This window comes from Callithrix jacchus, chromosome 10, assembly GCF_049354715.1.
Source record: "Callithrix jacchus isolate 240 chromosome 10, calJac240_pri, whole genome shotgun sequence".
Lineage (NCBI taxonomy): Eukaryota > Metazoa > Chordata > Mammalia > Primates > Cebidae > Callithrix > Callithrix jacchus.
In genome coordinates, this window is record NC_133511.1 from 125,555,809 (window position 1) to 125,572,941 (window position 17,133).

The following is a 17,133-nucleotide window of genomic DNA, read 5'->3' on the forward strand; positions in this document are numbered from 1 at the left end:
AATCTCTCCCGCAGGGTGAGAGGGGCTCTGTCTTTCCGGGGGGTCTCTCCGCGGATTAGGGGGAGCCTCCCGCGGGATGAGGGGACTTCGCCGCCGCCCCCGCCTGTGATGGCCCAGAGGACCCGGGCTCCGGTCGCTCCCGCCCCCCGCCGCGGCTGGGCGAGGGCGGGGGGGGCGGACGGGTGCTGAGTCCGTGACGCGGCTCCAGGCGGCTGCGGGGCGAGCCGCATAAATAGCAGCCGCGGCGGTGCCGGTGGCCACTCGGAGCCGCGGACACGTCGAGGGACCCGCCCGCGCCTCCCGCCCCCGCCGCCGGCCGTGCCATGCAGTGAGCGCCCCGGAGGAGCCAGAGATCGCCCGCCCCGGCCCGCCGTCCGGACCCGCCGCCGTCCCCGGACCCCGACGCCCGGCCCCGGGCGCAGCTGCAGCTCAAGGTACCCGCGCCCCAGGAGGCCTCCCCTAGGCTCTCCTCGGCCCGGGACGATCCCGCCAGGGGCCCGGGACCGGCCGCCGCCGCTGCTCTTCCCCGCAGCCCCGGGCACCCACGCCTCGGGCGCAACCCACGCCGAGGTCCCACCCGCCAGCCCTGCCCTTCCCTTCCAGATGGCCCGAGGCAGCGCCCTCCTGCTCGCCTCCCTCCTCCTCGCCGTCGCCTTTTCTGCCTCTGCGGGGTTCTGGTCGCCGGTAAGTGCGGGGCGGGCGCGGAGGGCTTTCTGGAGGAGGTGACCTCCGCCCTGCCCGCAGGGACGGCGGTGGAAAGGCTCGTGCGGGCGCTGTTCTGGCGGCGGGCGTCTCGGGAAGGGTCCGGGACTCCCTGGGAATCCCCCGCGTGCTTCTCCGAGCGCATCAGCAGCCCCGGGCTAGAACCAGTCGTCGGGAGAGCGCCGCGCTTCGGGTCAGCGCCTCGGGAAAGCGAGCGGTTCCTCCTTTCCGCAGCGCTCCGTTAGAACAGAGGGCGAGGAGCCACCGGCAGGGCCTCAGCGTCACTTAGAGCAGGTGCAACGCGCTGAGAGCGCACGGGCTCCGGCCCAGAAGTGCAGTCGTTTGGAAATCAAGTGGGCCCATGTTCATGTCAAATATAGCCCACTTAGGGGCAAACCCGGAATTCCGAGAGGCTTCCGAAAGGACCTGCATTGCTCTAAGTCCTATGTCCTGCCGGGAAAGCCTGGGGGTACCCATTTAGTACCGGCTCCAGGCACAGCCCTGGCATCTGACCCCCTTTTCTCCCGCTCAAGGCCAAAGAAAAACGAGGCTGGACCCTGAACAGCGCGGGCTACCTGCTGGGCCCACGTAAGTGACTGAGAGCATGGCCTCCTGTACTCTGGACCCCACCTGCCCCCTCGCTTTGAACCCTGGCTCCTGTCCCTCCCCCTGCAGCGGGGCAGACCCTCCAGCCTCCCTCTTGACCTCACCGCCCGTCTCTCTTGTTCTGCACACTTGATCTGTGCACCGTTCTTTCCAGAAGCTTCTCCTGCCCCAGCTCTGCGCCCTGCCCGAGCTGAGATCCCCACTCTGGCCTTTGCTCAAGCTCTCCTGGGCTTTCCTGCCTTGCAGCCCTCAAAGACCCCGTCCTGCGCCTCTCCGCAGGCCCCGGGTATCCCCGAGCACTCAGCTCCGCGGCTTACAGAGCACCCTTTCCGACCCCGAGTTCTGTCTCCTTCTTCTCTTTCTCCAAGCTCCACAGGGAATTCCCAGACGGCCTGAGGGTAACCCAGACAGGCTCTCCTCAAAACCAGGTTCAGGTGGCCCCTGGGTCTCTCCCTGTCCCTCCTCCCCTCTCCCTGTCCTGTTGGCATCACCCGTGTCAGCTGCGGCCCCTGCTGCCTGAGGGGAGCCCTAGCCCTAGACGGGATGCTGCAGGCTGACCCCTCCCGTGTCTGCCCCACCCCAGGCCTCTGCTTCCTCCTTCTGTGTGGCAATGCCTCCAGGCTTTCCTCTAAAGGCGGGGATGAGAGGGCACCTTGGCTCCCTCCTCTAACCCACCTTCCCCTCCACACCTCATCATCCACCTTAGAAACCTCCCAGACGACTGCCTTCTGCCCATTGAAGAAGGTGAACAGCCCACAGGGCCTGTTCCAGCCCCGCGGGAGCAGCAACTGGGGACAGTGGTGCTCTTGGAAATGCCCAGGAAAGCTGCCTTAGTTCTCAGCCCCAGAGTCTGACACAGCTTCCTCCTCCTGCAGACGCTTATTCATTGGGGTCACTCGGAGGACCCCCGAGTCGGGCTTTAAGAAACAGACACAGGAGGCTGGGCACGGTGGCTCACACATGTAATCCCAGCACTTTGGGAGGCTGAGGCGGGGGGATCACGAGGTCAGGAGTTCGAGACCAGCTGACCAACATGGTGAAATCCTGTCTGTACTAAAAATACAAAAATTAGCTGGGCATAGTGGTGGGCACCTGTAATCACAGCGATTCAGGAGGCTGAGGCAGTAGAACTGCTTGAACCGGGGGGCAGAGATTGCAGTGAGCCAAGATAGCGCCACCGCACTCCAGCCTGGGCGACAGAGCAAGACTCCATCTTAAAAGACAAGAAACAGACACGGGGATGACAGAGCCGCCTAATGCCGCGTGTGGGGCCGACCAGGTGGTCCCCCGCAGGGCCTGCTGCTCTCTCTGCGTCCTCTCGCGTCCTCTCCCTGCCCCTGGAGTGGCCTGACCTGCCTGAGGGCCGGCTGGTCTCAGCCCTTTGCAACCCTGAGCTCTGCCACTCAGAGGGCACCTCATCGTTGTGTGCTGTGCGCCCAGAACAGGAACTAGCAGCTGGAACGTGGACGCGTGTTGCTTTGGAATATTGAAAACCTATTTGTCAGGGAGTTTGAGCCCTAATCAGAAAACAAACTCATTTTCGCCCCAAGTTTCCGTCCCTGTTCAGCTGTAGCTAGACGAGCATGTTTGTCAGACGACTGTTTGTCACCAGTGTGCCTTGGTTTCTAGGGTCAGCTAGAAAATGCCACAGAAACAGGGTGTTTGCACCAGCTCCTGCTGAATGCAGTGTGGCCGTGGCTGAGGGCACAGCAGCGAGATGAGACGAGCTGTGATTCATCCATAAATGTAGCGCTGAGGGCGGGGTCTTTGGAAATAGAAATAAATTTTCTTTGGCCTGGCCTTGTAGATGGCACAGTCCACCCAGGCCGACCAGCTGGAGACGCAGAGGCGTCCTCACCCTCGCCCGTACCGCCCCTCTCCATCTCCTTTCCTGCACCCCAAATCCAGCCCTCTCACCCCATGCCTCTGGGTTTACGGGCCTTGTGGATTCTTTCCTGGACTTCCGGGATCTCTTTGCTTGCAGTCACAGTACCCCATTTCACACCACACACACACACACACACACACACGAACACACAGTCCCATGGCTCCTCTGCCTCCCTCTCGTCCTCCCTCTCTCCCTCTGTGACTGTCTTGCCCCCTCTGTCTCTCTGTCTCTTCCTCTGTGACCGTCTCGCCCCCTCTGTCTCTCCCTCTCTTCCTGTGTGACCCTCTCGTCCCCTCTGTCTCTCCATCTCTCTCCCTGGCTCCCATCCATCTTGCACACAGCTGTCAGAGTGAAAATAAAATCGGATTCAGTCACAGCTTAAACTCTTCAGTTGGCCCCCATGCTTTCTGAGACATGAGGACGCAGCCCCTGTTGCCTGCTGGCTACAGGCATCCCTGTGTCTTCTTTGGGTGTGGGGAGGGCGTGTGCGACAGTCACACCCAGAGGCTTCCCTCTCTGATCTGTAAACAGATGCCGTTGGCAACCACAGGTCATTCAGCGACAAGCTGGGCCTCACCAGCAAGCGGGAGATGCAGCCTGAAGATGAGGTGAAACCAGGTGAGACGACTCTCATCCCGGGCCTGGGGTCGCCTCATTCACCAACTCCCAGGTGTGTACAGGGGGTAGCAGAGGGTGCGGGGGCACCTGCCTCCCACCTGTCCACAGCTGCAGCCCAAACCTGGCCATGACTTAACTAAGATGATGTGGCCTCATCACACCTGCCAGCAGCTGCAAACAGAACCTGCAAACCTGACACTGCAAGGCGTCCTTCTAGACCGGGAGGCGGTCCAGGCACCAGGGCCTCCAGGAGCAGGGTCTTAGGGCGCGGTGGCTCACACCTGTAATGCCAGCACTTTGGGAGGCCGAGGCGGGTGGATCACCTGAGGTTGGGAGTTCAAGACCAGCCTGGCCAAGACAGCAAAACCCTGACTCTACTAAAAATATAAAAATGAACTGGGTGTGGTGGTGGGTGCCTGTAATCCCAGCTACTCAGGAGGCTGAGGCACGAGAATCACTTGAACCGGGAGGTGGAGGTTGTAGTGAGCCGAGATTGCAACACTGAACTCCAGGCTGGGCGACAGAGCGAGACTCTGTCTCAACAACAGGAGAAGGAAGAGCAAGGCCTTGAACTGGCTCTCTCTCCTCTTCCTCAGATTGATCAAGGGCTTTGGAAAGCACAGCCGGGCCTCGGGCTGTTGGGATCACAGCATTGACCTTGGGCCCCCAGCTCCTCTGTAGCGAGGGGACGTCCTGAGGCACAGAAGACCCCGAACGAGTCGTGAGCGTCGGTCTTTTCTCTTTTCTAGGCAGCTTTGATTGGTCCACGGCTGAGAGCAACGTTGTGCGCACGATCGTTGAGTTCCTGTCTTTCCTGCATCTCAAAGGTATGTGAAATATCAGGGACATTCACCTCTCAGCACGCTGGGGGCATAAAAGGCCCCTCCAGAAGCCAGCCATGGAGTCCCACCGGCAAGTAGCCAATGACCCATCTAGAATCCACGTCTTGTCTGGCTGTGTGTCAGGATGACAGAGCGTGTGACACTAGAGCTAGCTCCAGGGGCCTGCGAGGGCGGCACAGGCGTGTCACCGTCCCTGAGGGCCATCAGGCCAGTGAAGAGAGTGGGCCTTAGGATGCAGCTCCCTCTGCTGGAACCGTATCTATTCACATGGTGACAAACCTGTTAGGGCACAGGTGTACTACAGGGCAGGCTCTTTGTGAGCCATTTTAAACCTTTCTTTTTCTCTTTTCTTTTCCTTTCTTTCCTCCCTTCCTCTCTCTCTCTCCTTTTTCTCTTTCTCTCTTTTGTTCTTTCTTTCATTCCCTCTCTCCTCTCCTTCCTCCTTCCTCCTTCCTTCCTCCTTCCTTCCTTCCTTTCTCCTTCCTTCCTTCCTCCTTCCTTCCTTCTTTCCTTCCTTCCTTCTTTGTTTTTTTTCCTTTCCTTTTTTAGTCCCACTCTGTGGCCCAGGCTGGAGTGTGGAGGTTCCATCTCGGCTCACTGCAACCTCTGCCTCCTGGGCGCCAGTGATTCTCCTGCCTCAGTCTCCTGAGTAGCTGGGACAACAGGCACGCACCGCCATGCCCGGCTAATTTTTGTATTTTTAGTAGGGGTGGGGTTTCATCATGTTGGCCAGGCTGATCTTGAACTCCTGGCCTCAAGTGATCTGCCATCCTCAGCCTCCCAAAGTGCTGGGATTACAGGCCTGAGCCACTGTGCCCGTCCCTAAACCATATTTTGTAAGCACGGGAAATTACTGGGAGCCCGTATCTTAGACTGCAGTGTTTCTCTATGCAGCCCTCCTGCCAGCAGGCTGCCTTGAAATCTGACTGGAAAGGCTCTGATCCTGGCTTCCAGTGTCTTTGGCAAACCCTGGGGATGAGGAGGCCTCGTACACACTGTGCTTGGCATTCATTCCATGGTGGGCATCTGGCCTTGATCAGATATTGCACTGCAGCAGAGGGAGCCAGGAGCGGCCGGTGCTCTGAGAGTTAACAGGGAGGCGGGGGTGGGGAGGAGGGGTGGACTGCTCTGCTTTTTCTCTCCAGCTGAGACCTGCTGGAGCTCTGAGTGTTGTTGGAGAGGCGGGTGGGAAGGAGGGGTGGACCACTCTTTCTCTCCATTGGAAACCTTCCGCTGAACAATACAGCTTTGTCCAGTTTGGAAAATCAGGGCTGATTCTTGGGTTCGTTTTGGATCAGGATGCTTTTCATTCGCAGTGTTATGGGCTCCATAGGTGGTGATGGGACGAGCGGGGGAGATGGGAGAGGCGTGAGGCGAGGGCAGGGAGACTCACAGAGAAGGTCTTAGAAAAGTCAGTGTTCATTAGAAATCCCAAAACTGGGTCGCCAGGTCCCCTCTGTTGGAGCCTCCGGGAGAAAGCTGGGATGACTTCCTGCAAGCGGCAGGCAGACTCTGCCAGATTTTTGTTTGCTTTTAGTTTTGTAACATGGAAATTATTACCTTAGGAGACACCAACTTTCATTATTCAGATGGGAATTATACCTCTTTAAAGCCTGAATGTAAACGTCTGACAGGTTTAGCTGCTTGCTAAGTGTGGGAGTTAAATCATCACAGAGTGGGAAGTGCAGAACGCCGTCCCCAGTTCTGGGTTTGATCCCGCAGTATGCGTCATGGCCGTCATTCTCTCGCGTGCGCATTCACAACTGGCTGCTCAAGGGTGGCTCTTTCCTTTGCAGAGGCCGGGGCCCTCGACGGCCTCCCGGATGTCCGCGCCGCAGCCTCCCTGGATGACACCGAGCGTTCCTGAGAGCCTCCTGGGCGTGTCTGTGGGTTGTAATCTCAAGTCAAACCTTAAGATGATGGATGATAATCTTAGCCCAATTTATGCAGAGTCAGCTCTTCTGTTCTCTTTCCCCTGATGCTGGGTTGTTATCACTTAAGATTTTCTTTTGGTGTTGTTTTGAGTGGCAAAATAAAGCATAGCAATTACTTGCCCTTGTCTTCTTCCTCCTGCGCCACCCACACTCTGTCTCTTCACCTGCGCCACTCACGGGTTTTACAAGATAAAGCTTGATCATAAGGGCCGGGCGCGGTGGCTCACGCCTGTAATCCCAGGACTCTGGGAGGCTGAGGCAGGTGGATCACGAGGTCAAGAGATCGAGACCATCCTGGTCAACATGGTGAAACCCCATCTCTACTAAAAATACAAAAATTAGCTGGACATGGTGGTGCGTGCCTGTAATCCCAGCTACTCAGGAGGCTGAGGCAGGAGAATTGCCTGAACCCAGGAGGCGGAGGTTGCGGTGAGCCGAGATGGCACCATTGCACTCCAGCCTGGGTAACAAGGGCGAAACTCCGTCTCAAAAAAAAAAAAAAAAAAAAAAAAAAGCATGTGGATTAGACATGAATTTTAAACCCAAATTCTACCATCAGGACTGTCCAAGACACCACCTCTCATTGCATGTCCAGGGGCATAAAGTTATCTCAATGTTAGGTCAAGTCCAATGTCATGATGAAGGGAAGTGTGTTACTGAGAGGAGCAAAACCACGAAACAGACAGAACTGAGCTCGTGGCGCTGATCTTTCAGGGAGATGAGAACGAAACATGACGACCGCCTTAAGCAGATGGGCGGGTTTTGTGGAGCTCGTGGAGGTGATCAGCGCTGAGAACAGACGTGTCGGCAGGGAGGGAGGGCCAGGATCAAGGGCCAGGAGCGAGGTAGGAGAGGAGAGACGGGCAAGCAGGTGAAGAGACAAGGGCAGGAGGTGTGCGCCAAGACAGCGCTGAGTGAAGGAGGGCGTGCGGGAACCATCTCCTGATGTGACACAGACTGCGTCTTTTTTTTTTTTTTATTGGATTTTAGGTTTTGGGGTACATGAGCAGAGCATGCAAGACAGTTGCGTAGGTACACACATGGCAGTGTGCTTTGCTTTTCTTCTCCCCTTCACCCAGATTGCGTCTTTTGAGCAGAAATAAAAAGATCACTCCAGAAGATCCAGAAAGAAGGCAGGCGGCCAGGCGCGCCATGGCTCACACCTGTGATCCCAGTGGATGGATCACTGGAGGTCAGGAGTTCGAGACCAGCCTGGGCAACATGGTGAAACCCCATCTCTATTAAAAATGCAAAAATCTTCTGGGGGTGGTGGTGCATGCCTGTAATCCCTCATCAGCGTGCCTGTCACTCTGGAGGCTGAGGTAGGAGAATTGTTTGATTCTGGGAAGTGGAGGTTGCGGGGAGCAGAGATCGCACTGCTGTACTCCGGCCTGAGAAACAGAGTGAGATTCTGTCTCAAAAAAAAAGAAAAGAAAAAAAAAGAGACATTTGTGTTAACATAAGAGGTGGTGTGCAGACCTTTTGGATTCACCGGGGCCAGCTGTGCATTGGGGGTGGGAGCTGGCTTCCCAGTTTCCCCCATTGGCAGTTTGCTACCTAAGACCTGTTTCAAGGGGCACAGAGCCCTGGTGGCCCTCTCCTGCTCGGTGACCACCCCCCTTGGCTGTGCCTCAGCTTGGCCCCCCAGCTCCACCCAGCTCCACCCAGCTTCCCCCTGCACCTGCAGGCTCCACTCTAGCACTCAGTGGCTGTGGGTCTCCTATGCTTCAGACTGCTCCCAGCCCGGAGGTAGAGACGCCACCCACCTGGTGGGTGAAATGCCTGGGCCCACCCTCACTCCCTGTTCACCATCCGTGTTTATCCTCTTCCATGTTTTAAAAAATCTCTTTAGGTCCAGGCACAGTGGCTCACACCTGTAATCCCAGCATTTTGGGAGGCCAAGGCAGGCAGATCACCTGAGATCAGGAGTTTGAGACCAGCCTGGCCAATATGGAGAAACCCCATCTCTACTAAAAATACAAATTAGCCAGGTGTGGTAGCGCACGCTTGTAACCACAGCTCTTCAGGAGGCTGAGGCAGGAGAATCACTTGAGCCTGGGAGGCGGAGTTTGCGGTGAGCCAAGATTGAGCCATTGCATAAAACTGGGTCATAAAAAAAAAAAAAAAAAAATCTTTAGTTCTCCAACTTGAGCAGGCATCAGGATTCCCGAGGCCCTGTCAGAAGGCGGTGGCCAGGCCCCTCCCCAGGGCATCGGAGCGGGAAGGGCTGGGGGTGCTGGAGCTGGGCCCCCAGTGAGCTTCCTGCCGCTGCGCTGCTCGCTGGAGGCCTGTGCACACATCCCTCCCAAGGCGGAGGGAGCTCCTGGCACGGAGGAGGCAGGCGAGTGGGTGTGCCTGGGGACCACACCTCGCAGGTGTGCCTGCACACCACCTTGTACGTTAACAGAAATGTCTGGGCTCCAGCCCCACGTGGGCAGCCTGTTCTGTCTGGTCTTCCTGCAGCCTTTGCCTGCAAATCCAGCAGCCATGGACACCTCTGCCTCAGCCCACCCCATAGCCTCCTGCACCCAGTCCTGGAGACCCCACAATTGCAGCCCGGTCTGGCTCACCTAAGGCCTTCGCACGGGTCCCTCCCCAGGCCTGGGGAACCCCTACACATCCCACAGGGTCCGCTCCAGGGTCACCTTGCCCAGAGTGCCCTTCCTGCTCCTTCGCCCCAGCATGTGCGGTGCCGCCCTCATCAGCGTGCCTGTCACTCTAATCCTGGTTTCAGACGTGTCTCTCCCCAATGCACCATGACAAAGAAGTGCCTGAAGGAACAGAGATTAGTGATGCTGTGCTGAAGGCTGGGCTCTCCACACCACACGTGGCTTGCAGGAGTCACCTGAACAAGGTTTACCAACGGCCAAGGAGCCCAGACTTTGTGCAGGGGTGTGGCCTTAGTGTAGGGGTGTGGCCTCTGTGCAGGGATTCAGCCTCCATGTGTAGGTGTGCAGCCCGCCCTGCAGGGGTGTGGCCTGGGTGTGGGGATTCAGCCTCCATGTGTAGGTGTGCAGCCCGCCCTGCAGGGGTGTGGCCTCTGTGGGGGGATTCAGCCTCCATGTGTAGGTGTGCAGCCCGCCCTGCAGGGGTGTGACCTAGGTGTGGGGATTCGGCCTCCATGAGTAGGTGTGCAGCCCGCCCTGCAGGGGTATGACCTGGGTGTGGGGATTCAGCCTCCATGAGTAGGTGTGCAGCCCGCCCTGCAGGGGTGAGGCCTGAGTGTGGGGATTCAGCCTCCATGTGTAGGTGTGCAGCCCACCCTGCAGGGGTGTGGCCTCTGTGGGGGGATTCAGCCTCCATGTGTAGGTGTGCAGCCCGCCCTGCAGGGGTGTGGCCTCTGTGGGGGGATTCAGCCTCCATGTGTAGGTGTGCAGCCCGCCCTGCAGGGGTGTGACCTAGGTGTGGGGATTCGGCCTCCATGAGTAGGTGTGCAGCCCGCCCTGCAGGGGTGTGACCTGGGTGTGGGGATTCAGCCTCCATGAGTAGGTGTGCAGCCCGCCCTGCAGGGGTGTGGCCTCTGTGGGGGGATTCAGCCTCCATGTGTAGGTGTGCAGCCCGCCCTGCAGGGGTGTGGCCTCTGTGGGGGGATTCAGCCTCCACGTGTAGGTGTGCAGCCTGCCCTGCAGGGGTGCGGCCTGAGTGTGGGGATTCAGCCTCCATGTGTAGGTGTGCAGCCCGCCCTGCAGGGGTGTGGCCTCTGTGGGGGGATTCAGCCTCCATGTGTAGGTGTGCAGCCCGCCCTGCAGGGGTGTGACCTAGGTGTGGGGATTCGGCCTCCATGAGTAGGTGTGCAGCCCGCCCTGCAGGGGTATGACCTGGGTGTGGGGATTCAGCCTCCATGAGTAGGTGTGCAGCCCGCCCTGCAGGGGTGCAGCCTGAGTGTGGGGATTCAGCCTCCATGTGTAGGTGTGCAGCCCGCCCTGCAGGGGTGTGGCCTCTGTGGGGGGATTCAGCCTCCATGTGTAGGTGTGCAGCCCGCCCTGCAGGGGTGTGGCCTCTGTGGGGGGATTCAGCCTCCATGTGTAGGTGTGCAGCCCGCCCTGCAGGGGTGTGGCCTCTGTGGGGGGATTCAGCCTCCATGTGTAGGTGTGCAGCCCGCCCTGCAGGGGTATGACCTGGGTGTGGGGATTCAGCCTCCATGTGTAGGTGTGCAGCCCGCCCTGCAGGGGTATGACCTGGGTGTGGGGATTCAGCCTCCATGAGTAGGTGTGCCCGCCCTGCAGGGGTGCGGCCTCGGTGCAGGGCTGCTGGCCCCAGGGTCAGCAATACACAGCTGTCAGACTCGCCCCCTGCGGCATCACCCGCCTCCTTCTCTAAACCTTGTCTTCTTTTTAGCTATAAATGGTGTGGGGCAGGTGGCAGCTGGAAGATGAGGGAAAGGAAGTGAGGGGCCGGGAGGAGCTGCGGTGCCGTTTGCTGTGATGGACAAGGCTACAGAGGTGATGTCTTTACTTCCCGGAGAGAACGTGGTTGGAGCTGGCTGCAGCAGTCTTTTCAAGGGTAAGTCTTCTTCAGCCACCTGGGGAAGTGCAGAGTTTTCGGCCAGGCTTGAGAACCACCGAGATGCCTGACGGAGAGGTGGAGAGTGTGGAGGTTGAGCATGTTGGGGGAGGTGGCTGTCTCCATCACCAAAACTGGTCAACATGAAAGCCCGTCCACCTCTCACTCGCCCTGTCTCACCAAGAGCAGAGCAGATGCCAGGGTGACGCTGCCTGAGGGCCTGGCATGGTGGAGGCAGGTGAGTGGTAGGCCAGTCTGAGGAAGAGGCCTGCACTCAGGAGGTCCCTGGAGGAAGGAGGAAAGTGCTGTTTAAGAAGACGGGAGACGGGTGGGTGCGTGTCTCACGCCTGTAATCCCAGCACTTTGGGAAGCCAGCCTGGGCAACATGGTGAGACCCTGTCTATACAAAAAGTAATTTAAAACATTTTTTTTAAATTAAAAAAAAGGCTGGGTGCAGTGTCTCACACCTGTAATCCCAGCACTTTGAGAGGCTGAGGTGGGCAGATCACCAGGTCAGGAGATCAATATCATCCTGGCCAATATGGTGAAACCCCATCTCTACTAAAAATACAAAAATTAGCTGGGCATGGTGGCGCGTGCCTGTAATCCCAGCTACTTGTGAGGCTGAGGCAGGAGAATCGCTTGAACCTGGGAGGCGGAGGTTGCGGTGAGCCCAGATTGCTCCACTGCACTCCAGCCTAGCAACCGAGCAAGACTCCACATCAAAAAAAAAAAAAAAAAAAAAAATGAGAAGAGAGAGAGTCTTGCGGGCATAAGGAGATCCTAAGAGCAAAGATACAAAGAATTTATAGCTGATCATCTGTCATATGGCCTGGGAAACTCTTCTTTCAATGCAAGAAAAGGGATTCTTACACATTTTGGGGTCAGGATTGTAAACCTACAATGAAATTCTAAGCTCCCTGACCAACTAAGCGATCCCTCTCATGGGCAAAGGGACCCCAAAGAAGCCTCAAAACCTAGGTTGGGTCACGACGGGAAGGGAGGGGTCAGACACGCTCATTACGCCTCTTCCTTTGGGGTTTGGACACAGCTGACCAGGGACCAGCATTCACATGACAACAGCTCTCAAGATGGACAGATCAGCCTCTCTTTGGTAATAAGGTACAGAATTGCAGCCTGACTCCGGCATAGCCTCACACGGCAGATAACAAGCCCGAAGGAAATGAAAGCTTTTTGTCCCTACGTTTATTTCCTTGACATATTCTTAAATGGCTCTGCAAAGCTGGCTCTTGTGGGGGAAATTGCATCCTGTGGAGAATCTCCTTCCCTTACTAGTCTGACACCTTTCTAAAGTCTGCTAAGAGACATTCTATTCTTAATGTCTGTTCTCTGAATCCTGCTACCTGGAGGCTTGCCTTCCACAGCCGCCTGCACCCACCTCCGTCTACCTTACCTTCATTCAAGCCAACTTCAACTCTTCAGAAGGGCTTAACTCTTTCAACCAATCGCCAATCAGGACACCTTTGAATCCACCTGTGACCTATAAGCTCCCCACCCTACCCCACTCATTGAGATGTTCCCCCTTTCTGGGCCAAACCAATGTATACCTTACGTGTATTGATTTGTGTCTCTTTCTGTAACTTCTGTCTCCACAGAATGTGTAAAACCAAGCTGTAACTCGGCCACCTTGGGCAGATATTCTTAGGACCTCCTGAGGCTGGGTCACAAGCATCGTGCTTCACTTTAGCAAAATAAACCTCTAACTTGGGGGAGATCTCTCCCGAGACTTTCTGATTTAGAGGATTTTATCCTGTTTTATCCATGATAAAAACTAAGAAGTCTCCAGAAACCAGAAAGCTTGACAGTCTCTGATACAACTTTTAAAAAAAGGGTCAGTGATTTCTGCTTCCAGGAGACGGAGCAGAGGTAGAATTTTCCTTTGTTCTTTTGCTAAGTACTTAAAAATCCTGGACATCACATGTAAAGGAGACATAAGAAGACTCTGAAAGCCGAAGCAGTGGACAGACCAGCTGGGGGCTTCAGCCGGTGAGGGAGAACTGTGGGGATCGCTCCCATGTGAGGCCCCTGGGAAATGGGCCTCGCCATACGGTGAGCTTGAGCCCGGACACAGATCCCCGGTTAGGGGAGTCGAGCTGAGGGAAAGCAGGAACTGAGAGAGGGACTATGTTATTCAAAATAATTAACAGACATTACTATATGGATATGAGGACTTGGGAGGAGTTGTGTCCACTTTGGGTTCCTTATGGTTTATTGCTTCATTGTGTTCATTTTTGGATCCTTGCTACATTCGTTGCAAAATATTAACTTCAGTATTTACAATTGTTAAGTATTTACGGGGAGTAACTTACTTACCTTGTGACTTAAGTATTTACAATTGTTAAGTATTTACTGGGCGTAACTTACTTACCTCGTGCTGTTCCTTTTACTAGTTCCCCAGAATTGTTTTCTGTTTCTTTTGTTATTTGAGAAATGCTTTGATCTGACGTAAACAACATTAAGTAGAAAAGGATATAATGGAACCTGCTGCACAAATAAAATTGCTGCTTGGGCATAGCTCATCCAGTCCTCCAGACCCCGCTCTTTTCCTTCTCCTTTTTTTCCCGCGCACGCTCTCTTCCAGGTTTGGGACCCTCTCGCTGGACGAGATTCCCGGGCTCGCGTTCAGTTCACAACAAGCCGGTGGTGAGCTCCCTGGGTTTTCTTTCTGCCTCACACGTCCTTGACCGGGGCAGAAGGAGCCGGCGTCCTAGAAATGCCAGCAGGCAGAGACCACAAAAGCCCCAACCAAAGCTGCCCCCTCTAGATGAAGGAGCAGGAAAGGGAAGCCCTTCTGCAGACACTGACCTCTCTACTCCAGCAAAACCGCAGCAAACGCAGTGGCTTCACCAGGCCAGCCAACGCTCGGGGGAGCCCAGACTTCCTCTTTTTTTTTTTTTTTTTGAGACGGAGTTTCGCTCTTGTTACCCAGGCTGGAGTGCAATGGTGCGATCTCGGCTCACCGCAACCTCCACCTCCTGGGTTCAGGCAGTTCTCCTGCCTCAGCCTCCCATGTAGCTGGGAGTACAGGCACACGCCACCACGCCCAGCTAATTTTTTTGTATTTTTAGTAGAGACGGGGTTTCACCATGTTGACCAGGATGGTCTCGATCTCTTGACCTCGTGATCCACCCGCCTTGGCCTCCCAAAGTGCTGGGATTACAGGCTTGAGCCACCACACCCGGCCCAGACTTCCTCTTAAGGCTGCAACGAGGTGGCCCAAACCCCAACCAGGGGAGGCTGTAGAGTGCCAGGTAAAGAACCAAAGCAGGAGTGGCCACGAGAAACACACCTCTCGGACACCGAACTAGGAAGGGGGAGGTGATTTATTTGGCCGGGAGGGAGGCGACATGTTTATCTAACAGCCAAGCTCGTCTGACTAAGAGAACCTCCTTTATACAGGCTTACAGCTCTAGATATTGCACATGAAAAGGTCTTGGGTTTACAGCCTTAGAAATTACATGTGAAAGGGGCTTGGCTGATGGAGGAGGAGTGGGGTGGGGGTTTGATCTTGTTTAAGTGAAAACGGTGCCTTCTGCTGAGGCTCCCCATCCCGTGCGTGCCATCGACAGGAAGGCGATTTAGGCGGTGCCAGTCGGCCAGCCTTTTCTTCCGTCGCAATGCAGCGTGGAAGGGGGAGGCGATCTTAGCTGCTTGGGTCTCTTTGTCAGAACCAGGACTTCATCCCCGACAACCACCCACTCCTTCTAGTAACAAGACCCCCCACTACAATGTCAGCAGAGACCACCTGGGAGCCTGGACTTCCGTGCCCCTCCTCCCCCATAGAAAAGGCGTACCTCTCTCCCTGCATTTGGGTGGTGTCAGAGGAAGGCTAGTGGAGAATCAGGACTCTCACCACCTCCCAGTAGTGACAAGGCCACCCCCTTCTGTGGTGTCAGTAAAGACCATGTGGGGTGCAGCAAGAAGGTACTCCTACCCCTCCCAGCCGGGAGGTATAGTCCAGAGCCGAACTCCCGCCCACTCCCACCCAGCAGTAATGAGGAGCAGCCTATTCATGCCCATGGGTCAGTGGAAACTGAGTGGGAAGCCTGGACTTCTGTCCCCATCTGGCAGAAGAAATGAGGTGGCAACTGTTAAAATGGCGCTTTGAATGAAGAGACCCCCCCCAAACAGGCTTTGTGTGAGCAACATGGATGTTAATTCACCTGGGTGTAGGTGGGCTGAGGCTGAAAAGGGTGTCAGTGAAGGGCGGTGGGATAGGAGTTGGTTTTACAGGCTTGGGGCAAATCTTTTGGGGAGGGGGAAGTGGAAAGTTACAGAGTAAGATCAGTTACAGTGGTGGGGGTAGGGGCAAGGAGTATCATTACCATAAGTTCAGTTACAATGGCAGGTGGGGTGAGGCGTAAGAGCAGTTAATATGGCAGGTGAGGTGAGGCGTAAGAGCAGTTAATATGGCAGGTGAGGTGGAGGCACACTCACAGAGCAAGAACAGTTAAGATGGCAGGTGGGGTGAGAGGCTTAACGTCCAGGGGAAGCGCCGCTGGGCCATCAGGGATAATGGGGAACGCAAGCAGGGGTGGGGGGTGATCAGCAGAAGCAGGCAGGACTTCAGACTTTCTGGATCCGAGCTTGCACATGGAGGACTGACAGCAACCCCAACCTTTTCCCTGCTAGGGCAACGTCAAAGCTGGGTACAACACAAGGTTCAGACAGAACCCAGAGTTTCGTACCATGGTATCCAAAAAGTCAGGTTTCAGTTAAAGATCACTTGTACCGAGAATCAAGGTCTCAAACCGGGTGACAGCAGACCATGGATAGAGGTCAACAGTGATCTGCCGGGTACTAGAGTTGTCTGATAAAGATTTTAAAGTAGCCATTATAAAAAATGCTTCAACGAACTATTTCAAACATACTTTAAACAAATAGAAATACAAAGTTTCAGCAAAGAAACTATAAAAAAGAATCAAATGGAACTTTTCGAACTAAAAAATACAATAACCAAAATAAAAATTCCAGCGGATGAAAAAGCAGAATGTAGACGGCAGAGGAAAAAACCCATGCCCTTGACTTTTTTTTTGCTTTGAGATAGAGTCTTGCTCCACTGCCCAGGCTGGAGTGCACTGGCGTGATCTCGGCTCACTGCAACCTCTGCCACCCGGGTTCAAGTGATTCTCAGCCTCAGCCTCCTGAGTAGCTGGGATTACAGGCAACCACCACCATGCCTGGTTAATTTTTTCAATTTTTAGTAGAGATGGGTTTTCACCATTTTGGCTAGCCTGGTCTCAAACTCCTGACTTCAGGTGATCCACCTGCCTCGGCCTCCCAAAGTGCTGGGATTACAGGCGTGAGGCACTGCGCCCAGCTGTGAACTTGGAATAGAATAAAAATTACCCAATCTGGGCTGCCTGCAGTGGCTCATGCCTGTAATCCCAGCACTTTGGGAGGCTTAGGCAAGAGGACTGCTAGAACCCAGCAGAAGCTAGAGATCAGCCTGAGCAACACAGTGAGATTTTTGTCTCTACAAAATATTTAAAACTTATCTGAGTGTTGTGGCATGTGCCTGCAGTGTTAGCTACTCAGAAGGCTGAGGCGGTAGGATCACTTGAGCCTAGGAGATGGAGATTGCAGTGAGCTGAGATCACACTGAGGAAGGAGACCCTTAATCACCCCTAAGCATCTAAGTACACCTCCCCCTTGACGTCCACGCTGCATTTCAATAGGAGAAATAAAGTCTGGCAGACCGGGCGCCACCTTTAATCCCCTCCCATGGATCGCAGTCATGGAGTGGAGGAGTCTTTCTGGAAGGCATTGCTTTTACTTAAACACGTTCAGACCCCCACCTAAGTCCCCACCACGCCTACTCCATGGACCCTTTCCCATGTAATTTCTAGAGCTATAAGCCCAAGACCCTTTCATATGTAATTTCTAGAGTTGTAAGCCTTTATAAGGGCAGGGATTTTCTTTGTTGGTGGGGGGGCTCGGCTATTTGGGGCATTCAGACCCGCCAAAGCTCCTGGCCGAATAAAGCACCACTTCCTTCCCGGTTCGGTGTTGGAGAGGT

At 55.4% G+C, this 17,133-nt stretch overlaps 1 protein-coding gene across 1 annotated transcript; it reads left to right on the forward strand.

Moving 5' to 3' along the window:
* The first annotated feature begins 259 nt into the window (after positions 1–259).
* GAL (galanin and GMAP prepropeptide) lies at positions 260–6,705 on the forward strand. Its single transcript, XM_003734321.6, has 6 exons — positions 260–434; positions 604–684; positions 1,236–1,290; positions 3,728–3,814; positions 4,564–4,641; positions 6,453–6,705. The coding sequence occupies exons 2-6, from the start codon at positions 604–606 to the stop codon at positions 6,521–6,523; spliced, it is 372 nt and encodes a 123-aa protein (XP_003734369.1). The 5' UTR covers positions 260–434; the 3' UTR covers positions 6,524–6,705.
* The last annotated feature ends 10,428 nt before the right edge of the window (positions 6,706–17,133 follow it).